The sequence below is a fragment of the Gekko japonicus genome, unplaced genomic scaffold (genome assembly GCF_001447785.1).
Source record: "Gekko japonicus isolate JY-2015 unplaced genomic scaffold, Gekko_japonicus_V1.1 scaffold2776, whole genome shotgun sequence".
Taxonomy (NCBI): Eukaryota; Metazoa; Chordata; class Lepidosauria; order Squamata; family Gekkonidae; genus Gekko; species Gekko japonicus.
The window spans coordinates 138,530-156,566 of record NW_015169263.1 but is presented as its reverse complement, the minus strand read 5'-3'; the positions used below and the strand labels follow the sequence as shown (position 1 = coordinate 156,566).

At 47.8% G+C, this 18,037-nt stretch overlaps 1 protein-coding gene across 2 annotated transcripts in view; it reads left to right on the top strand.

Moving 5' to 3' along the window:
• Positions 1-18,037, top strand: part of EPHB2 (EPH receptor B2) — a 132,639-nt gene that overhangs the window by 62,278 nt on the left and 52,324 nt on the right. For both annotated transcript variants that reach the window (XM_015416530.1, XM_015416529.1), the window contains exons 3-4: positions 16,830-16,985; positions 17,319-17,654. In XM_015416530.1, coding sequence (XP_015272016.1) covers positions 16,830-16,985; positions 17,319-17,654 — 492 coding nt within the window. The remainder of the gene's footprint in view (positions 1-16,829; positions 16,986-17,318; positions 17,655-18,037) is intronic.

The following is an 18,037-nucleotide window of genomic DNA, read 5'->3' as shown; positions in this document are numbered from 1 at the left end:
CCGGCCCTTAGACAGGCCACGGAAGGAACGGGGAGCCATTTAAATGCCCCCCTGGGCCGCCTGCCTTGGAGTCGCCGGGGGGGGGGGTCACTCTCCAGACCTTCCCTCTGTAGCCACGCATGCAGAGGTTTTGGCTGTAGTGGGCATGGCCAACTCTGAAGCCAACTGGAACTTCGTTCTTGTGCATACCTGCCCAAAAATAGCCCTGGGGTAGTGCTTAATCCATTATATAGGGTATACGGTAGTGCCTGATCCATAATAAGGGATTATAAAACAAGTCAGATATCTCAAATATTATTACACATTGCAAAATATATCAAAGAATAAAAATTGTTTCTTCTCAATATACCCTTCATCACAATTGTTGGGACTTTTCTATGGAATACAGTGATCCTTACTTAAAACCTTTTCAATTTCAAATGTTATAATTGATCTATTTTACAATTATATTGTTAATTTCATCATTACTGCATATTCTAGATTGCATATTTCATAATTCTACTTACTATTTCTAACTTTTAATATAACAGAGTTTAAGGAAAATCAATTATATATCTAAAATGAATATTTTGTTTCCTTATACATTTATGATCAACTAGTTCTCATTCAGCCTTATCTTATAGAACCTTCATATGCTTTGCAATTACATTTATATACAATTTTTAAATTGTTCCTCATTCTAATTTTTAAACTGTTTCACATTTTAAATGTACCTCCTGCTTGCATAATAAGCATAAACACTCCATCCCTCCTCAGATTTTGAAATTAATCTGATTCTCAGGCAAGTTGTTAATTTCGCCATTACTCCACAATCAGTAAGTTTATTTTTCTGTTCTTCTAAGCTTGTATAAATGTCTGATTTCCATTTTGCTGCATAAATTATTCTAGCGGCTGTCACTATATATTCAAATATCTCTTCCTAGTAGAATGTTCTTCGTTCCCATGGCAAATTAAAATTTTAATATATTCTGGATTTTTTCATGTATCCCAATATCTCTTTGCCTTTTTACAAGTCCACCAAATATGGGGGAAAGTTCCATCTGTGTCCTGACATTTCCAACATTTTCCTTTGTAGTTTTTGTTTATTTTTTGATATCCTTTGGGGTTATATACCATCTGAAAAATATTTTATACCAATTTTCTCCTAATGCCTGACTGGCTGGGAACTGAATTTCTTTTTTCCTATATTTGTTTCCATTGTTGCTTTGGTCTTTGTTCTGTAAAGTTCTGCATCCATTTAATCATGCATTTTTTTCGCTTGCTCTTCTTCTTGTTTCAAACTGAAGTAATAATTTATATAGCCATTGTAATAAATGATCTTTCTGTTTTATAACCAATTGTTTGAATTCAGTCATCTCTCTTAAAGTTCCACTTTCCATGTTGATAATCTTCTTTAGTCTTGAAGTTGATTGATAATATGGTAACCATTGAATGTTGAATGTTAATTCCTTCATTTCTGATATCTTGCCAGGATTTAAGTTTCCCCTGAGCATTTACCATATTACTGTACGTTTAAAAAAATCACTTTTATTTCTCCTGCGTTTAAATATCATGGTAGGCTTCTGTTGGGGACCTGAGAGGAGAGTTTGGGAGGCTCCATAAATTCCAACATGCAAACCATATTCTCTGTCTTTGATTATATGACTCTCGAATTATGATCATTTTAGTTGATTTCTTTATCCATAAATAATTATGTAGACCTTCATCTAAGTCTGCTGATTCAAGTTTTATTATTGGGTTTTTAATCCAGTCCACAATCCAGACCAAACTGCTAGGCCTCCTCTCTTTATCTCATCATGGAGTATTTTAAAACTTGTTCCTGGTTTCTTGCCATCCCAAGGCCCTTGCCACACGGGGGGAAATTGATGCGGCCAAAGTGCGGCTTTTTAAAGCCGCACCAAAAGAGACACGCGGTGGCGGGATCAGACAGATCCCGTGAGCTGCCGCGCAGTTGCTCCCCGGCACGATCAAATGCCGGGGGGGGGGGAGCCACGGAAGGGAGCACGAGGCAGCCGGCTGCGCATGTGTGCGCATGCGCAGTTCGGCTGGGAGCCTCGAATGCTCCTGAAGACAGGCGCTCCAGTGCGGCGATGGCCGCGCTTGCTGCGCCGTTTCCGGTTGGTGCTACCTTTTTGTTGGTTTTTTTTTTACTGCGCAGTTTAGGCCTGAAGGGACGGATCGGGGACGGGTGCACGCCGATTCCCAGATGTTGCGGTGTGCTTGCGCCCGTTTGCTGCGCCCCTGATCCATCCCTCTTCTGGGCCAAAACCTCCCGTGTGACCGGGGCCCAAATGAATTTATCCATCTGTCTTTGCCACTCTGTCAATGTTCTTTCTTCTGTGTATATCGAATCAAATCAAATTTATTGTTACAGTCAACAACCAGCACACTCAGTCATTTTACATAAAAACATTCAAATAAGGAATATGGAAGACTCTTGAGAGTCCCTTGGACTGCAAGGAGATCAAATCAGTCAATCCTAAAAGAAATCAACCCTGACTGTTCCCTGGAAGGCCAGATGCTGAAGCTGAAGCTCAAATACTTTGGCCACCAAATGAGAAGGGAGCACTCACTGGAGAAGACCCTGATGCTGGGAAAGATGGAAGGTCAAAGAAGAAGGGGATGGCAAAGGATGAGATGGTTAGACAGTGGTATCAATGCAACAAACATGTACTTAAGCAAACTCTGGAGGACGACGGAACACAGGAAGGCCTGGTGTGATGTGTTCCATGGGTTGGTGAAGAGTCGGACTCGACTGTGCGACTGAACAACAACAAAAAAGGATTATGGGATAAAACCAACAGTGGCATACTTAAATGTAAAAATCTGTGACTATAACATAGGATATTTATATAGGTAACATTTGGAATAAAAAATTTAATTTTGGCAATACGGTCATTTTGATTGCTGAAATTCTTCCTAGCCATGAGAGTTTTAATTTTCACCCCATCTGAATAGATCTGCTTGTATCCATTTCCAGGTCTGATAGTTATTTCTTTAAAAAAAAGATTGCAATTTTCCCTGGTCACATTTATCCCCAGATATTTAATAGAATGTGTGTCTGTCATGCATTCTGCACTTTTTATAATACTAGGAGAAAGGCCCATTGCAAAAAGGAATGCAACAAGCTCTAGGAATACGGCCTGGGTAAGTGCGGGGTCCTGCAGCAGTCACTGGTGGGCCCCCCCTCCTGGGCCCTTCCGTGGTTGCCTGCCTCGGCGGGCAGGCCAGGAGGGGGCGTGGGGGGGCTCTGGGAGGCTTCTCCTGCTCGCCCGCTTCGGCGGGCGGGCAGGGGAAGCCATAGGGAGGGCTTTAAACTCCTCCCTGGTCCCTCCTGGGCTCTTCTAGACTCCCCTGCCTCTGTGGGCAGGGGCCTCTGGGACACTTCTCCTGCCAGCCTGCTTTGGCAGGCAGGCAGAAGAGGCCACAGGGAGGGCTTTAACTGCCTCCCTGCTCCCTCCCAGGCCTTTCCTGGTGCACCCGCCTTGGCTGGTGGGCCAGGAGGGGGGGGAGCCTCAGTCTTCTCAGTGTTGGGCCACCAGAGCATCCTTTCCGCTCGTTGTCTAGCACCACACTGAGGCAGCAACGCTGGCTGCTGCTTCTGTGGTGGGCAGGACTGCAGCAACCCAGGCACTGGATTGGCACACCATGGGAGTGACAGTCCAGGGAGCCAAAGGCTGTGGAAGCGTGTGGAACGTTGAGGCAAGAGGGACACGAAAACTCTTTTATATATAAGGAGAGATTTTCTTCTCGTTGTGGGGTTAAAATTATTATTATGATTTTTCTCTTCTTCCTGTTTATATCCTGAAAAGGATCCAAATTCCTCAATATGTTCCATTACATATTGTAATGATTTTTCCGGATCAGAAACTGTTATAACCACATAATCTGCATAGCTTTTCATTTTAAATTCTGTATCATCCGCTTTTATTCCTTTGATCCTTGTATCTTGTCTGATCTTTATACATAATATCTTTATCGGCAAAATAAATAATAAAGGTGAAAAAAGAACTGCCTTAATGAGTTTCTTTTTCAATTTGTGGTCCCATAGAGCTATGATTTGCCCCATTGAAAGTAACATACCAGTTGCCTTCATATTTCCTCTGTGTCACCCCCAAATAGCAGCTCTTCGGGGAGTATATTAGGGGAGGTAAGTGACTTGGTGAAAGAGGTACAGTGAACTTTTCCCTGTACATTGGCTCCAGTCTAAATCAGAGCTTTCCACAGTTGTGGTTTTCCAATTAAAAATACTCCAGATATCCAGTTCCAACAATCACCCAGAACCTTGTCCTTCAGCCCCAAATTAACTAACCTTGTTTCCAGCACTGACACACCAGTAGTCAACCGCTCTCTTGTTTGTGAGTTTTGCATTTTGTTTAGACTTCCGCTCATATGCAGTTGGCTGCCTTTTCCAGTTAGCGGCATTCTTTATTTTTAATTTGTAAGCCATTGATTCACACCAGCGCCCATTTGTGTTGATTAAATCCCAGTGCAGAAAATGAATCTGAATTTTATTAACACTGTGCTGTGATTTAACTGACGCATATATGCACATATGCAGTTTGATTAAATCACAGAGCTACGAAGAATCCGGAGGTGACTGGGCCGTCACATCAAGATTCCTGTGTCTGCGTGCACATATGTGCTGTGGAGCATGTCAGGAATCTGCACGAAAATTGCATCAAACTGCAAATAACACTGGTTCCAAAATTAATTTTGAGAAGCCATCCAAGTTAAACCGGAAGGCAGATGGGGGTGGAAGGTGGGGCAAAGTGAGAGCAAAGCCACAAGGGAATGAGGAATTTGTGCTCATTCCTATACTGTTCTTGGAATGAACAATAAAATGTGTCTTTCTATATTGTAATCTGCCTTGTATGTCCCATAGGGCAGAATACTATGATATCAATATTAGTAACCTGGCAAATGTTCTCTGTTCGCATAATTTCCCCATCTTTTATTAATTTAACTCATTTCCCCCCATGGACTGGAGCGGAGGGGAAAGTGCAGAGGTCAGGGATAGGTGGATTCAAGCAGCAGGGCCTTCTGGACATGATCCATTCCATCATCAACTTTGGCTACCCACCCCAAGCCCTGCTCTGTCTCCATAGGCATTGTCGTTCATTAATTTATTATTGGTATTTGTGGTGCTTTACAGAGGGGGAAAAAAGAATACAGGTTGGGAGGAGTTTATTGGCGAAAGGTTGCTGTACACAAAACAACATAGGAGAAGGAGGTGGAAACGGCAAGTCCTCAGAGGTGGAGAAGAGGCAGTGAGAGGATAATTAAGAGCTGGTGTGTGCCGGAGAGGTGTCGTGTTGTTTGGCTAGGTAGATGGCAGAAGAGAAGGAAGACAGGACAAGTGCATATGTGTGTCTCAAGTCTTATGGTGACCCTGTAAGGTTTTCAAAGCAGGAGACGTTCAGAGGTGGTTTACTATTGCCTGTCTCTACGTAACAACCCTGGACTTCCTTGGTGGCCTCTCATCCAAGTACTAACCAGGGCTGACCCTGCTTAGCTCCCAAGAGCTTATGGGATCGCGCTCACCTGGACCATCCAGTTCAGGGCAGCAGAAGCAGGGCTATTTTGGGGCAGGAACGCACAGGAACGGAGTTCCGGCTGGCTCCGGAGTTGGCCACGCCCAGCAGGAGCTCATTAGCATAACAGGCCACACCAAACAGCAGAAACTCATTAGGATTGGCTACATTAGATGTGTGTGGCCTAACGTGCAAAGGAGTTCCTGCTACAAAAAAAGGCCCTGGGTTTTGACAACAAACAAGGTAAACAGAATAAGAAGCAAAAGGTGGGTGTGGCTGAATGACCACACTTCTGGTAACACGGGGTGTGGCCTAATATGCTAATGAGCTGTGCTATCAGGGGTGTGGCCTATTATGCTAATGAGTTCCTGCTGGGCTATTTCTACAAAAAAAGCCTTGAGCACAAGTGTATAATAGATGAAATCGGCTAACTAGTTTGTCCTCCTCCAGGAATATGCAGCTGCCTGGGAGCTTGGGTGCTCCACCACTGAGCCCATGTCTCTTCCCTTGTTGGACTGCTACACATGCAAAAGGGAGGAAAGAGGCAGCAGAGGGTGTCCAAGGAAGGGTCTCGTATCCAATGCTCCCTCTAAGCTGTGGAGTCTTGTGAGCAAAAATTCTCCTTTGTGAGCTACTGGCATGAAAGTTGTGAGCGAGCGTTTTGGCCACTGCATCCATTAGTTTGCTCTGGAGCCATCCTTCTTGAGCCAAGACAAAAATGTGTGAGCTGGAGGCTAAAAAAAACACCCTGTGAGCTTACTCACACTTAACTCAGCTTAGAGGGAACACTGCTCGTATCTGTTCGCTGCAGTTGGCCATCTTTACAGAATGCTTGTCTCATAAGCGCTACTGCTCTCTGTCTTTTAAAAAAATATGTTTATATACTTTATTAAAATATAATGCTCTAAATTAACAGATAACCAGGGGTCATTTCGTAGAAAAAGAGGTGCAGGAGCTCATTAGCATAACTCATTAGCATAATTTATTTGCATATGCCACACCCCCTGACATCACCGGAAGTGTGTCAGAAGGCAACACCCACCACTCAGGCTCCACTGGACTGTTTTGGATTGCTAGCTATTGGGGGGGGGGAACGTGCAGATCTGCCCTCACAGAGGAGGGAGAGCTTGTACCTGAAGGCAGGCGGGGGCCTCTGCAACATACCTGTCGGCTTCTTGCTCCTCATGGCCTGACTGAGGGCTGCTGGGAGCGGGGGGCGGGGCTTGTTGCATGTGCCCGCGCCCTGGGCTCCTTACTGCCAGAGCTCCTCTCCTGTGCGCTCCTGCAGGAAATGACCCCTGCAGATAACAAACAACAGTAATATAGATCCAGGTGGTCAGCTGTGTTGGTCCAAAGCAGTAGAACACATTTTGAGTCCAGTGGCACCTTTAAGACCAACAAAGGTTTATTCAAGGTATGAGCTTTCGTGTGCAAGGCACAATTTTTCAAATATATTGGAATAGAAGGTAAGGTTCAAACTTATAGACAGGGGGCAAACAGCAAATTAGCATGTAACATGATGAAGATGTTTTAAGATAACAGTAACACACATATACAGCTGGATCAGAGATCACAGTTTGTAAAACCTTATAAATATATGATGGATATTCTTTAGGAAAAATACACAATATTAATAGAAGGAGTACAATTTCAACATAATTTCTATATAATATATAAAACATATACACAAAACAAGGTAATTAGGAGGAGGAGGAGGCAGACAGAGAAAAGCCAAAGTGGCTATACTAAAATGTCAAGATATAATCGGGTAAGTCAGTCCAGAAATTGCTTAATAATGGGTACCATTTCTCTATTAAATCTGTTTGATTTGTGCTGTTTTCGTGGCTAAGTATGTTAGTCGAAATCTTATCTAATGAGCAATGCTCCCAAAGTTTGATATGCCATGGTTCTATGCTAGGGAGGGATTCCTTTTCCCAACACAAAGCTATAAGAGCTTTGGCAGCTGCCAGCATTATCATGATGCGTTCTCTACGAGCTTTGAGAAGGACCGCTTCTGGGTCTTTTGTGATATCACATCCCATGCATTCTTTGATTTGTTCTAATATCTGGTTGCAAAACCTATGTACATTAGTAGGGAACTGCTCTCTGTTCATGTGCAGCGACGTCTCCTGTCTCACTCGAGTGGCAAACTGCCTGGCAGAGCAGCTCTCTCTACATCCAACCTTTTTCTAGCTTCTGCTGATTTCCAGACTAGGCTACCGCTGTGCACTCTGGGTGGGGCTGCCCTTGAAGGCTGCTCCAGACGGCTGTCATCTGGCTTAGAAAGGCAGCAGTCGGGCACATCATATGCTGCCGCTTTGCTTGCATCGGTATCCAGTGGTTTTTTCTGTGCCAATTCAATATGCTGACATTTATTATATTTTTATTCCATATTTTTCCCCCAGCTAAAAAAATTTGGCTCCCAAAGCTCAAAACCACAGGAATCCCAAAGCAGTTCACGGGAATCAATAGAACTGACATTAAAAACTCAATATGAAATGTTCCTTGGGAGGGGATTCTCAGCTGCGCTGAAGGAAGGCACAGTGGAAGGATGATTGGCTGCACCTTGGCTTCTTTCTGGTAGCCCAGGCAGAGGCAGTCACAAGCTGAGGAAGGGTAGGTCTCAACCCAGACAGGATCCAAGCACAATAATTAAGCAACTGGCCTCTTCCTGCCCTCTCCTTTAGGTTATAAAACATTGACCAATCTGGGTCCTTAGTATCTCAAGGGGCATTTTCTCTCATGTCAATTTCGAGGCATTGCTCAGGTTATTGGATTCAGTGGATCCCAGCCTGGTACCTGGAATGAGCAGGGCCTTTTCAGTAGCAGCCCCATCCTTCTGGAAAGCCCCCTCATCATCTCTCTCCTCCTTTCATGGATGGATGCAAACAGGGCTTTTTTGGTAGAAAAAGCCCAACAGGAACGCATTAGCATAATAGGCCACACCCAACAGCAGAAACTCATTAGCATATTAGGCCACACCCTGACAGTTCAGCACATTAGCGCATTAGGCCACACCCCATAAGAACATAAGAACATAAGAGATGCCAATGTTGGATCAGGCCAAAGGCCCATCCAGTCCAACACTCTGTATCCCACAGTGGCCAGAAATACCAGTGCCATCAGGAGGTCCACCAGGGGGGCCAGGACATTAGAAGCCCTCCCACTGTTGACCCCCCCCCCCAAGCACCAAGATGACAGAGCATCACTTGCCCCAGAGTCCCTATCTATGCCTTGTGGCTAGTAGCCACTGATGGACCTCTGCTCCATATGCTTATCTAATTCCCTTTTGAAGCCGTCCATGCTTGTAGCTGCCACCACTTCCTGTGGCAGTGAATTCCAAGTGTTAATCACTCTTTGGGTGAAGAAGGACTTCCTTTTATCCATTCTAACCCGACCGCTCAGCAATTTCATGGAGTGCCCACGGGTTCTTGTATTGTGCCCACGGGTTCTTGTATTCTCTTGGCTGGCCGGGGCCCCCCGTGACTGGGGGGAGCCCGGGCAAGCCAGCCCTTGGACAGGCCAGGGAAGGCACGGAGAGGCATTTAAATGCCTCCCCAATCCTTCCAGGGGCCCCCCTGGCCCGCCCACCTTGAAGTTGCCGGGGGTGTGTGTCACTCTCCAGGCCTTCCCTCTGTAGCCACGACGCAGAGGTTTTGGCTGTAGTGGGCATGGCCAACTGTGAAGCCAGCCAGAACTCCATTCTTGTGCGTTCCTGCCCAAAAATAGCCCTCGATGCAAACATGTTCGTTCCAACAGGCTGTTACGAATGAGGTGGCTGAACGTGTTTGTTTTGTTGGCTGGATTTCTGTCTCTGTATTTGTTGCTTTTTTTAAATTGCATTTTACCTATTTGTTCTTTTCTTTGATAACTATTGAGGGGCAATCTGTACCTTTTGTAAATCAACAGTGATTCCAGGTCAACGTAGAACAAAATTAGAGTCCAGTAGCACCTTAAAGACTAACTTTCCCAGGATATAAGCCTTTGTGGTCCAAAGCTCACTTCATCAGATACCAGTTTACTGGGTCTCTATGTGGCATTGCTGGTTAGGGATGCTGAAACTTCCTGGCAAGTGTGCTGGGCAAATGTCCATGCTCTTTTCAATAGTGTCAATCATTTGGGCACTGAGCCTTGGACCTCCTTGCCTTTTTGCTGACTAATATTTTGTTGAACAGCTCTGCAGCTGCTCAGTAGCTGTTGCGGTAGTTTTATTTCCCTCTGTTCAGTAGGTGAAATTGATTCTCTCCCAGGGCCATGGATGGTTGGCTCAGGTGTTTGTGCGCATGCGCTTAAGAAAAACATCCGGTTTGCGATGGGACGTGGGCGGGCGCCGGATGCCATGGGATACTAGAGCTCCCGCGATCAGACACCCGCCCCTGCCTCGCGTTTTCCGAGGCACTTTTTTACTACCCATCTTCGGCAGGACGCCACGAGTTGGCCACGGGTGCACTACGCTTCCCAGATGTTGCGGTGTGATCACGCGCCCGAAAAGCCGCCTGACATTCGTGCCTTTAGCGCGGCAAATCTTCCGTGTCACCGGGGCCTCAGTATCCAATCAGATGTCCAGTCAGGATCAGGCCACTGGTGAATGAATGGCCAAAAAAGCTGGGGGGGGGGACATCCGCTGCCTCAACCAAAAGCCCGGTGGAAGAGCTCCGTCTTGCAGGCTCAGTGGAACCATAATAAGTCCCGCAGGGCCCTGGTCTTATAAGGGAGCTCATTCCACCAGGTGGGGGCCAGGGCTGAAAAGGCTAATCGGACGTCCCCGGGGCCGGGGACCACTAAAAGATGTTGGTTTTGTGGACCTCAGTGCACTCCGGGGCTCGTATGGGGAGAGGCGGTCTCGTAAGTATGCTGGCCCATGGCCGTATGGGGCACATGTGACTTTATCATGATGGTTAGTCGTTATAATAGTGTCTGCAGTAGTGGCATGCCTCTGATCTGGGTTGGCAGTGTAAGAGTTAACACCAGGGCCTCCCAAAGTTTCCCCCATTCTCTTTCCTTGCACGTTTATACTTTTGTCATTAGTTTCGGTTCCCTGCTCTTCCGTGACCAGTTCTGTAGATCTGTTTGTAATGTGCGCGCGGTTGTACGGTTTTAATATACAATTTGTATATAACCCAGGATGTCATTTCTATGTATGAGACTGCTTGATTGACACGCGGCTAACTCCGAAAGCCACACGCACTCCGTGGAAAAGATATCAGTGTGAGGGGACAGGAAATGGTTCAGAAATTAATGAGCACAGGTTTGATTTGTGCGGGGGGGGGTGAGTTCGAAAGAGCCGGAATGGGCAGTTCCGAATCTGATCCACTTGACCCATTAACTCTTGGCTGAGGGACAGAGAAGATGCAGGGCTTGTAAATAACTGACTGATTTGTTTGTGCCCTGTTTAAATAATGGGCTGCCGAGCAGTATACAGCCTGGCTCTTCCCCTACCCCATTTTCATTCTTGCAGTTGCTGGAAACCTCCGAGGAGAAGCCATACCGTCCCCCAGATAACCTTGACCTGTGAGAACTGTGGGGAATTCCTTTCCTCAACTCCACAGGGATTTGTTCTGGCTCAGCTCAGCCAAAGCAGTAGAGAGACAGGGAAGATTCCTGGAAGATAAGCTGCCATGTGCTCGTGTGCTCCGTACAAACCGAATCCGCAAAGAGCAAAGAATCAGGCTTCATGGTCATCCTGAATTTGAACCACAGGTCTCCCAGCGTTTTTACTTGATAGCTGCCGGAGGGGATGGGCGTGAGAGTTGCTGAACGACTGATGGAGGGGGGAGGTATTCCCCTCCATGCCATGAACGGCTTCCTATGCCCATGTCTGCACATCAAACTAATCCTAAAGCCATGGGGGGGGGGGGGAGATTGCTTACAACCAGTGTTCCCTCTAAGCTGAGTTAGTGTGAGCTAGCTCATAGTTTTTTAGCCTCTGGCGCACACATTTTTATCTCAGCTCAGGAAAGACGGCTCCAGAGCAAACTAATTTATGCAGAAGCCAACTTGCTCGCTCACAGCTTTAAGGTCAGCCGCTCACAAAGTAGAATTTTTGCTCACAAGACTCCACAGCTTAGAGGGAACATTGCTTACAACATACAAATGTGTGTGAGAATGCAAAATCAGTTAAAGGCATCAGTGCAACCTTGCAAGAATATTAAAGCATGGAGACAGCAATTCGGGTGCATTTACTCCTAATGAGGATGTCCTAATGAGAGCCAGTTTGGTGTAGAGGTTAAGTGCGTGGACTCTAGTTTGGGAGAACCGGGTTTGATTCCCCACTCCTCCACTTGCAGCTGTTGGATGACCTTGGGCAAGCCATGGTTTTGTCAGAGCTGTCCTTGAAAGGGCAGTTCTCGAAAGAGCTCTCTCTTTCCCTTCGCCTCCCACAACAGACACCCTGAGAGATAGGTGGGGGCTGAGAGAGAGCTCTTTCGAGGTCTGCTCTTGAGAGAACAGCTCTGAGAGAACTTGTGACTGACCCAAGGTCACACCAGCAGCTGCATGAGGAGGAGGTGGGGACTCAAACCCGGTTCTCCCAGATTAGAGTCCAGGGTCTTAACCACTGCACCAAAAACAGCATCATTATCACCAAAAACATTATTCACAAAAACACAGTAACACATTATCATTGGACATAACTTTGATTTGATTTGTATGCAAATATAAGATGAATACCTGTTTTTTTGGGGGGGATGGCATACTTGGGGGAAAACCACTCTTGCATTTGAGTAACTTCAGTGTATCGTGCACGCAACAGTTGCATCGCTTTCCCCATATCCCTTGCTCACTTTACCCTTCCAGCACCACGGGGGAGGGGACTATGGATGCATTGAGGAGCACCCCGAAATGCTTGCTAACCACACGGGGTTGTAGTTTTTTCTTTTCTTTGGGGGCAGCATACCGAACGCGGTCTCAAGCACGTTGCGGCTTTGCGACCCATCCTGGAAGACAGTCACAACAAGGTATTTCCGAGCTAAGCTGATCAGACGCAGAGTCTGTCTTTGCCCAGCGGCTGGCAGGATGGACAGCCGAGCGCTTGGTGTCAGGGAAGATTTCTCCCTCCCCAGCTCTGCATCGAGAAACCCCAAGATCAATGCAGAAAGCAAATTATGCAGATTAAAATCTTTTCCCATCTGTTTCCCTTTTGGGTGTTGACTTGTTGCAAATCTCAAATTGGGCTGCTTCCCCCCCCCCCCCCTCCCTCTCTCTCTCCAGAATTCTTTGTGGCAGGGTATGAGCTTTCATGAGTCACTACTCACTTCTTCAGATACTCAGTGGTGGTGAGTCACAAAAGCTCCTACCCTGCCACACATTTTGTTAGTCTTTTAAGGTGCTCCTGGACTCTTGCTCTTTTCTACTGCTGCAGACAGACTCACACGGCTACCCGTCTTAATCAGAATTCTTTGGTAAGGGCAGCGGGGGAAAGGATCAAAGAGCTGAAGTCCAGAGACACGTGTTCTTTTTGTTTAGCGATTTATGCCTTGCTTTTCCCCCTAAGGGGCCCCCAAAGCAGCTCGCAACATAATGCTTCCCTCCTCCGTCTTGTCTGCACAACAACCCTGTGAGGTACGTTAGGCAGTGGGTCTGTGACCAACCTCAGGTCACCCGGCAAGCTTCCAGGGCACGGTGTGGATCCTCAGAGCTGTTCTCTCAAGAGCAGTCCTCGAGAGAGCTCTCTCAGCCCCACCTACCTCAGGGTGTCTGTTGTGGGGAGGGGGAGGGGAAGGAGATTGTCAGCCGCTCTGAGACTCTTATGGGTAGTGACGGGCGGGGTATAAATCCAATCTCCTCTTCTTCAACTCTAGCCATTACACCACAATTGCTCTACATACATTGCAGGGAGTGAGTTGGGAGGGGAGGAACCTGTAGGGCAGTGGTGGCGAACCTATGGCACGGGTGCCAGAGGTGGCACTCAGAGCCCTCTCTGTGGGCACGTGTGCCATCGCCCCAGCCAGGCCCAGACCATCGTTAAAGTGTGGAATTCTCTGCCAAATAATTTTAAGTAAATGAAAGCATTTGGGATTGCGTTCCTTACTTTGTTTGGATCATCTTAAGTTAATGTATGGGTTGTTTTTTCTAAAGTAAAACTTCAGTTGGCACTTTGCGATAAATAAGTGGGTTTTGGGTTGCAGTTTGGGCACTCGGTCTCTAAATGGTTTGCCATCTCTGCTGTAGGGTATTATAAATCCCCCCATTGCCCTCTAATGAACTTCTAAGATCTCAAAAAATGCCTGAATGATTTGGGAGGAGGGATCACGTGTTTTCTTTCTCTTAAAAGAAGGTTAGAAGCTGGCAAGTATTGCTGCCTTTCACCCCTAAAGTTGAAGTTCTCCAGTTTTCATTTGCAGCATATTCCTCTGTGTTCCCCATTCTCATATGTGTGTCAAAACCAGGGATATGTTACATGGCCTGCTGGAAGGTGCACACCCCAGGCAATTCCCACAAATAGTTATGACACCGGGCACGCTGGGGGCGGGGCCACGGCCATAGAAGGGAAAACTCTATGGTTTTCCCTTTTATGGTCATGGCCCCGCCCCCAGCATGCCCGATGTCATGACGTCACTTCCCTGTGACGTGCATGCGGCGTGCGCACACACCGGGAGCCACCCCAGAGTCCCCCGCCAGCAAGGTAAGTCAGACTTGGCAACCCTACTCCCATCTATTTGCTTTCTTTGTCTCTCTCTCTCTCTCTCTCTCTCTCTCTCTCTCTCTCTCTCTCTCTCTCTTAGACAAATCAATATCATTAGCAAACAAATAGCATTATCAATATCTGTTTTCACCCCTTTTGTTTTTATTTTTGGCAGTCTCATGATTAATGGTAATCAAAAGCAGAGCTGCATATTTTTAAAAATAAAAATGTGTAATCTTTGCTCCTGTTTTTGCGGCTCTCAAACATCTGACGTTTGTTCTCCACTGAGCAAGTTCAACCCACCCCTGGCGTAGTCCCTGACAGTCATCCGGCTGGACAAGATCCAGAGCGGGCCCAAAGTAAAATCGCTTGACTGACACATTGACAAGCAGCGGGAAAGGGTCGAGGAGAGCCCTGAAGCTGGCATTGCAGCTGTTGCCGGGGGACAAGGCCCCAGGACCCGGGCCAGGTGTGCGTGGGTCCTTCCTCTTGAACCAATTTAGGGTTGGGGGGTTGAGGATTTCGTTTTTTGCCTCGCAGCTGCTCCGGCCGAAAGGGGAAAGGCTGCCCATCTTCAGCCCCTGAGGTCTGACGGACTTAGAGACGGGATTGTGAAGGGGTTAAGAGATGGGGGAAAGAAGTAAGGTGATCGCTTTTACTGGCACTGCCTGGGCTGTCGAGGGAGCAAGAGGGTCTTCGTGTTACACAGAGGAAAGTCTGCTCCCCCCGCACACAGACACACAATGCAAAGGCCAGGGCTCCGCCAGGGCTCTCTGCCAGAAGGGGAGCACGCAGATGCAAAGAACCGGCCAGTGCGGGGAGCTCTGTTGGAGGGCCCTCCCCTTTGGAAACGTGGGAACTGGCAAGAGCCCAGCAGAGGGCTTATTGGACCGTTGCCCCCCTCAGACTGTGGAACTCCTTCCCCCAAGAGCGGCGAACAGCTGGCTTCATGGGGTGGGTTTGAGTTGGGCTGTTTGAGCAGCACCAGTTCATGGCACCGTGGGACCAAAGTCTGGAAGCGGAGGTGGATAGTTTTGATTTATTTTATTTTTTAAAATGGCTTTGTTGTATCTCTTAGGTATGCTGTAAACTGCCTTGAGGACTTTTATTCGTTCATTTTTAATTGAAAGATGGTCTGTAAATGAGAGCCAGGTTGGTGCAGTGGTTAGGAGCGCAGAGTCTAATCTGGGAGAACCGGGTTTGATTCTCCACTCCTCCACATGCAGCTGCTGGTGTGACCTTGGGTCAGTCACAAGTTCTTTCAGAGCTGTACTCTCACAAGCAGTTCTCAAAAGAGCTCTCCCAGCCCCCCCTACTTCACAGGGTGTCTGTTGTGGGGAGGGGAAGGGAAAGGAGATTGTAAGCCACACTGAGACTTCTTGAGGTAGTAAAGGGTAGGGTATAAATCCAATCTCCTCCTCCTCCTCCTCTGCCTTCTTTTTCAAAATAAGCTGGGATTCCCGCAGTGCAGAGCATTTGGAAGCATGGGTTGAGGTGTGGGCAAGCAGAGGATGTGACGCCACATCCCTTCCTGTGCCAGTGGGTGCCAGCTGTGGTTTGGGAAATTCCTGGAGACTTGGGGGTGGTGCCTGTGGAGGGAATTCAGTTTCTCCAAGACTATAGTATATGATGGAGTCCACCCAGCAAAGTTGCCTGTTCGTCCAGGGCAACTGATCTCTATAGTCTGGAGATTGCTTGGACACCTGGAACCCACTCCTGCCTCTCTTGTGACCCGAAATTGCGTACTGAGTTGCCAAAGGTGACATGAGGAGGAATCTAGGTAGGACACAGGGAGCCTGATTTCAGATAGTCTGTGGGTTTCCAAGTTTTGCATTATGTATTCCTAAAATGGTAAGCAATTATGTACACTTTAACATAAGAACTTGCCAGTTATCCCAGTGCTTTGTATAGAGTAGCCAAAATACTGGAAGGCAGAGGTATGTTTGCTTCTTGGTGGATGACTGAGCAAAATACTGCTTGCTTGTTTTGTTTTGTTTTCCTTATCACTTCTTAACTCTGTCTCGTTTTTTTTAATCAAAGCTCAGGGTGACATAGGTATATGCAGGGGTCATTTCGTAGAAAAAGAGGTGCAGGAGCTCATTAGCATAACTCATTAGCATAATTTATTTGCATATGCCACACCCCCTGACATCACTGCAACTTACCTGGCTGCTTCTTGCTCTGGCTGAGGGCTGCTGGGAGTAGGGGGTGGGGCTTGTTGCATGTGCCCGCCTCCTGGGCTCTTTACTGCCGGAGCTCTGCTCCTGCACGCTCCTGCAGGAAATGACCCCTGGGTGTATGGCATTTTATTTCTACAACAGCTCGATGAGGTAGGTTTAGGCTGAGAGAAAGCATGACTGGCCCAACGTCACCTGGTGAGCTCTGTGGCTGGGGAGAGATTCGAACCCGGGTTTCCCCAGTCTTAGCTTGAAACTCTAACCACTGCGCCACATTGGCGTGCTTCTAAGCAGCAAACAGAAGAGGTCTGAAATATCTCGGGGCGGGAGGAGGGCAGGTCCCCAGGGCTATGAGCGTGCCTGGCAGTCATCAGTTGTCATTGCTCAGAAGTGGATATTGTGGCTTTTTCTGAAAGTATGTGCAGGCCCCACACCTCCCTAGATTTCACTTCTTGATGGGCTGTTTTCTCTGTTTGTTTGTTTCTTTCATTCCAGGCTGCCCCTCTGGGACGTTCAAAGCCAATCAGGGGGATGAGGGTTGCGTTCACTGCCCCATCAACAGCCGGACGACGTCAGAAGGCGCCACCAACTGCGTCTGCCGCAACAGCTACTATCGGGCAGATTCCGATCCACTGGACATGCCCTGCACCAGTACGTTGCCCCCAATAGGGAGGGAGGGGTGGAGGTGTAGGCCTCATCCTTCGTGGTTTCGTGTGGGGCTGAGTCACACGACGAAGCCTCCATGTGAATAGCCTAATGGGCATATCTTGTACCAGAACCCTGGTCTTGCTCATTGTGTGGATTTAGGGGCAGGTGATGTGTGCATGCAGTCTTATCGTGTGGCTGATGCCTCTGAGCCAGGGACAAACGGGTGGGGAGGATTGTCCTACCAAATGTTCCGGACCTGCTCGCACTGTCTGGGGGAAAGGAGGTCCTCTGCTCTTTTGCCTTTTCACTTTCCGGTTCTCTCTGTCCTCCCCACAGCCATCCCATCAGCCCCGCAGGCGGTCATCTCTAGCGTGAACGAGACTTCGCTGATGCTGGAATGGGGCCCGCCCCGGGACTCGGGGGGGCGTGAGGATTTGGTCTATAACATCATCTGCAAGAGCTGCGGCTCGGGTCGGGGGGCCTGCACCCGCTGCGGGGACAACGTGCAATTCACGCCGCGCCAGCTGGGCCTGACGGAACCCCGCGTCTACATCAGCGACCTGCTGGCCCACACCCAGTACACCTTTGAGATCCAGGCGGTGAACGGTGTCACCGACCAAAGCCCCTTCTCGCCGCAGTTTGCTTCAGTCAACATCACTACCAACCAGGCTGGTAAGGATCAGGGGGGCACTTCCTCTCTAATGATCGCCCAGGACGCTGGCCCATTTGGAAGCCCCAAATACCCTGTTGGTGTCCTCTGCAATCTAGAGCCAGTTTGGTGTAGTGGTTAAGTGTGCGGATTCTAATCTGGGAGAACCGGGTTTGATTCCCCACTCCTCCACTTGCACCTGCTGATGTGACCTTGGGTCAGTCACAAGCTCTGGCACAGCTGTCCTTGAAAAAGAGCAGTTTGTGTCAGAGTTCTCTCAGCCCCACCCACCTCACAGGGTGTCTGTTGTGGGGAGGGGAAGGGAAAGGAGTTTGTAAGCCGCTCTGAGACACCTCTGGGTAGTGAAGGGCGGGGTATAAATCCAATCTCTTCTTCTCTTCTTCTT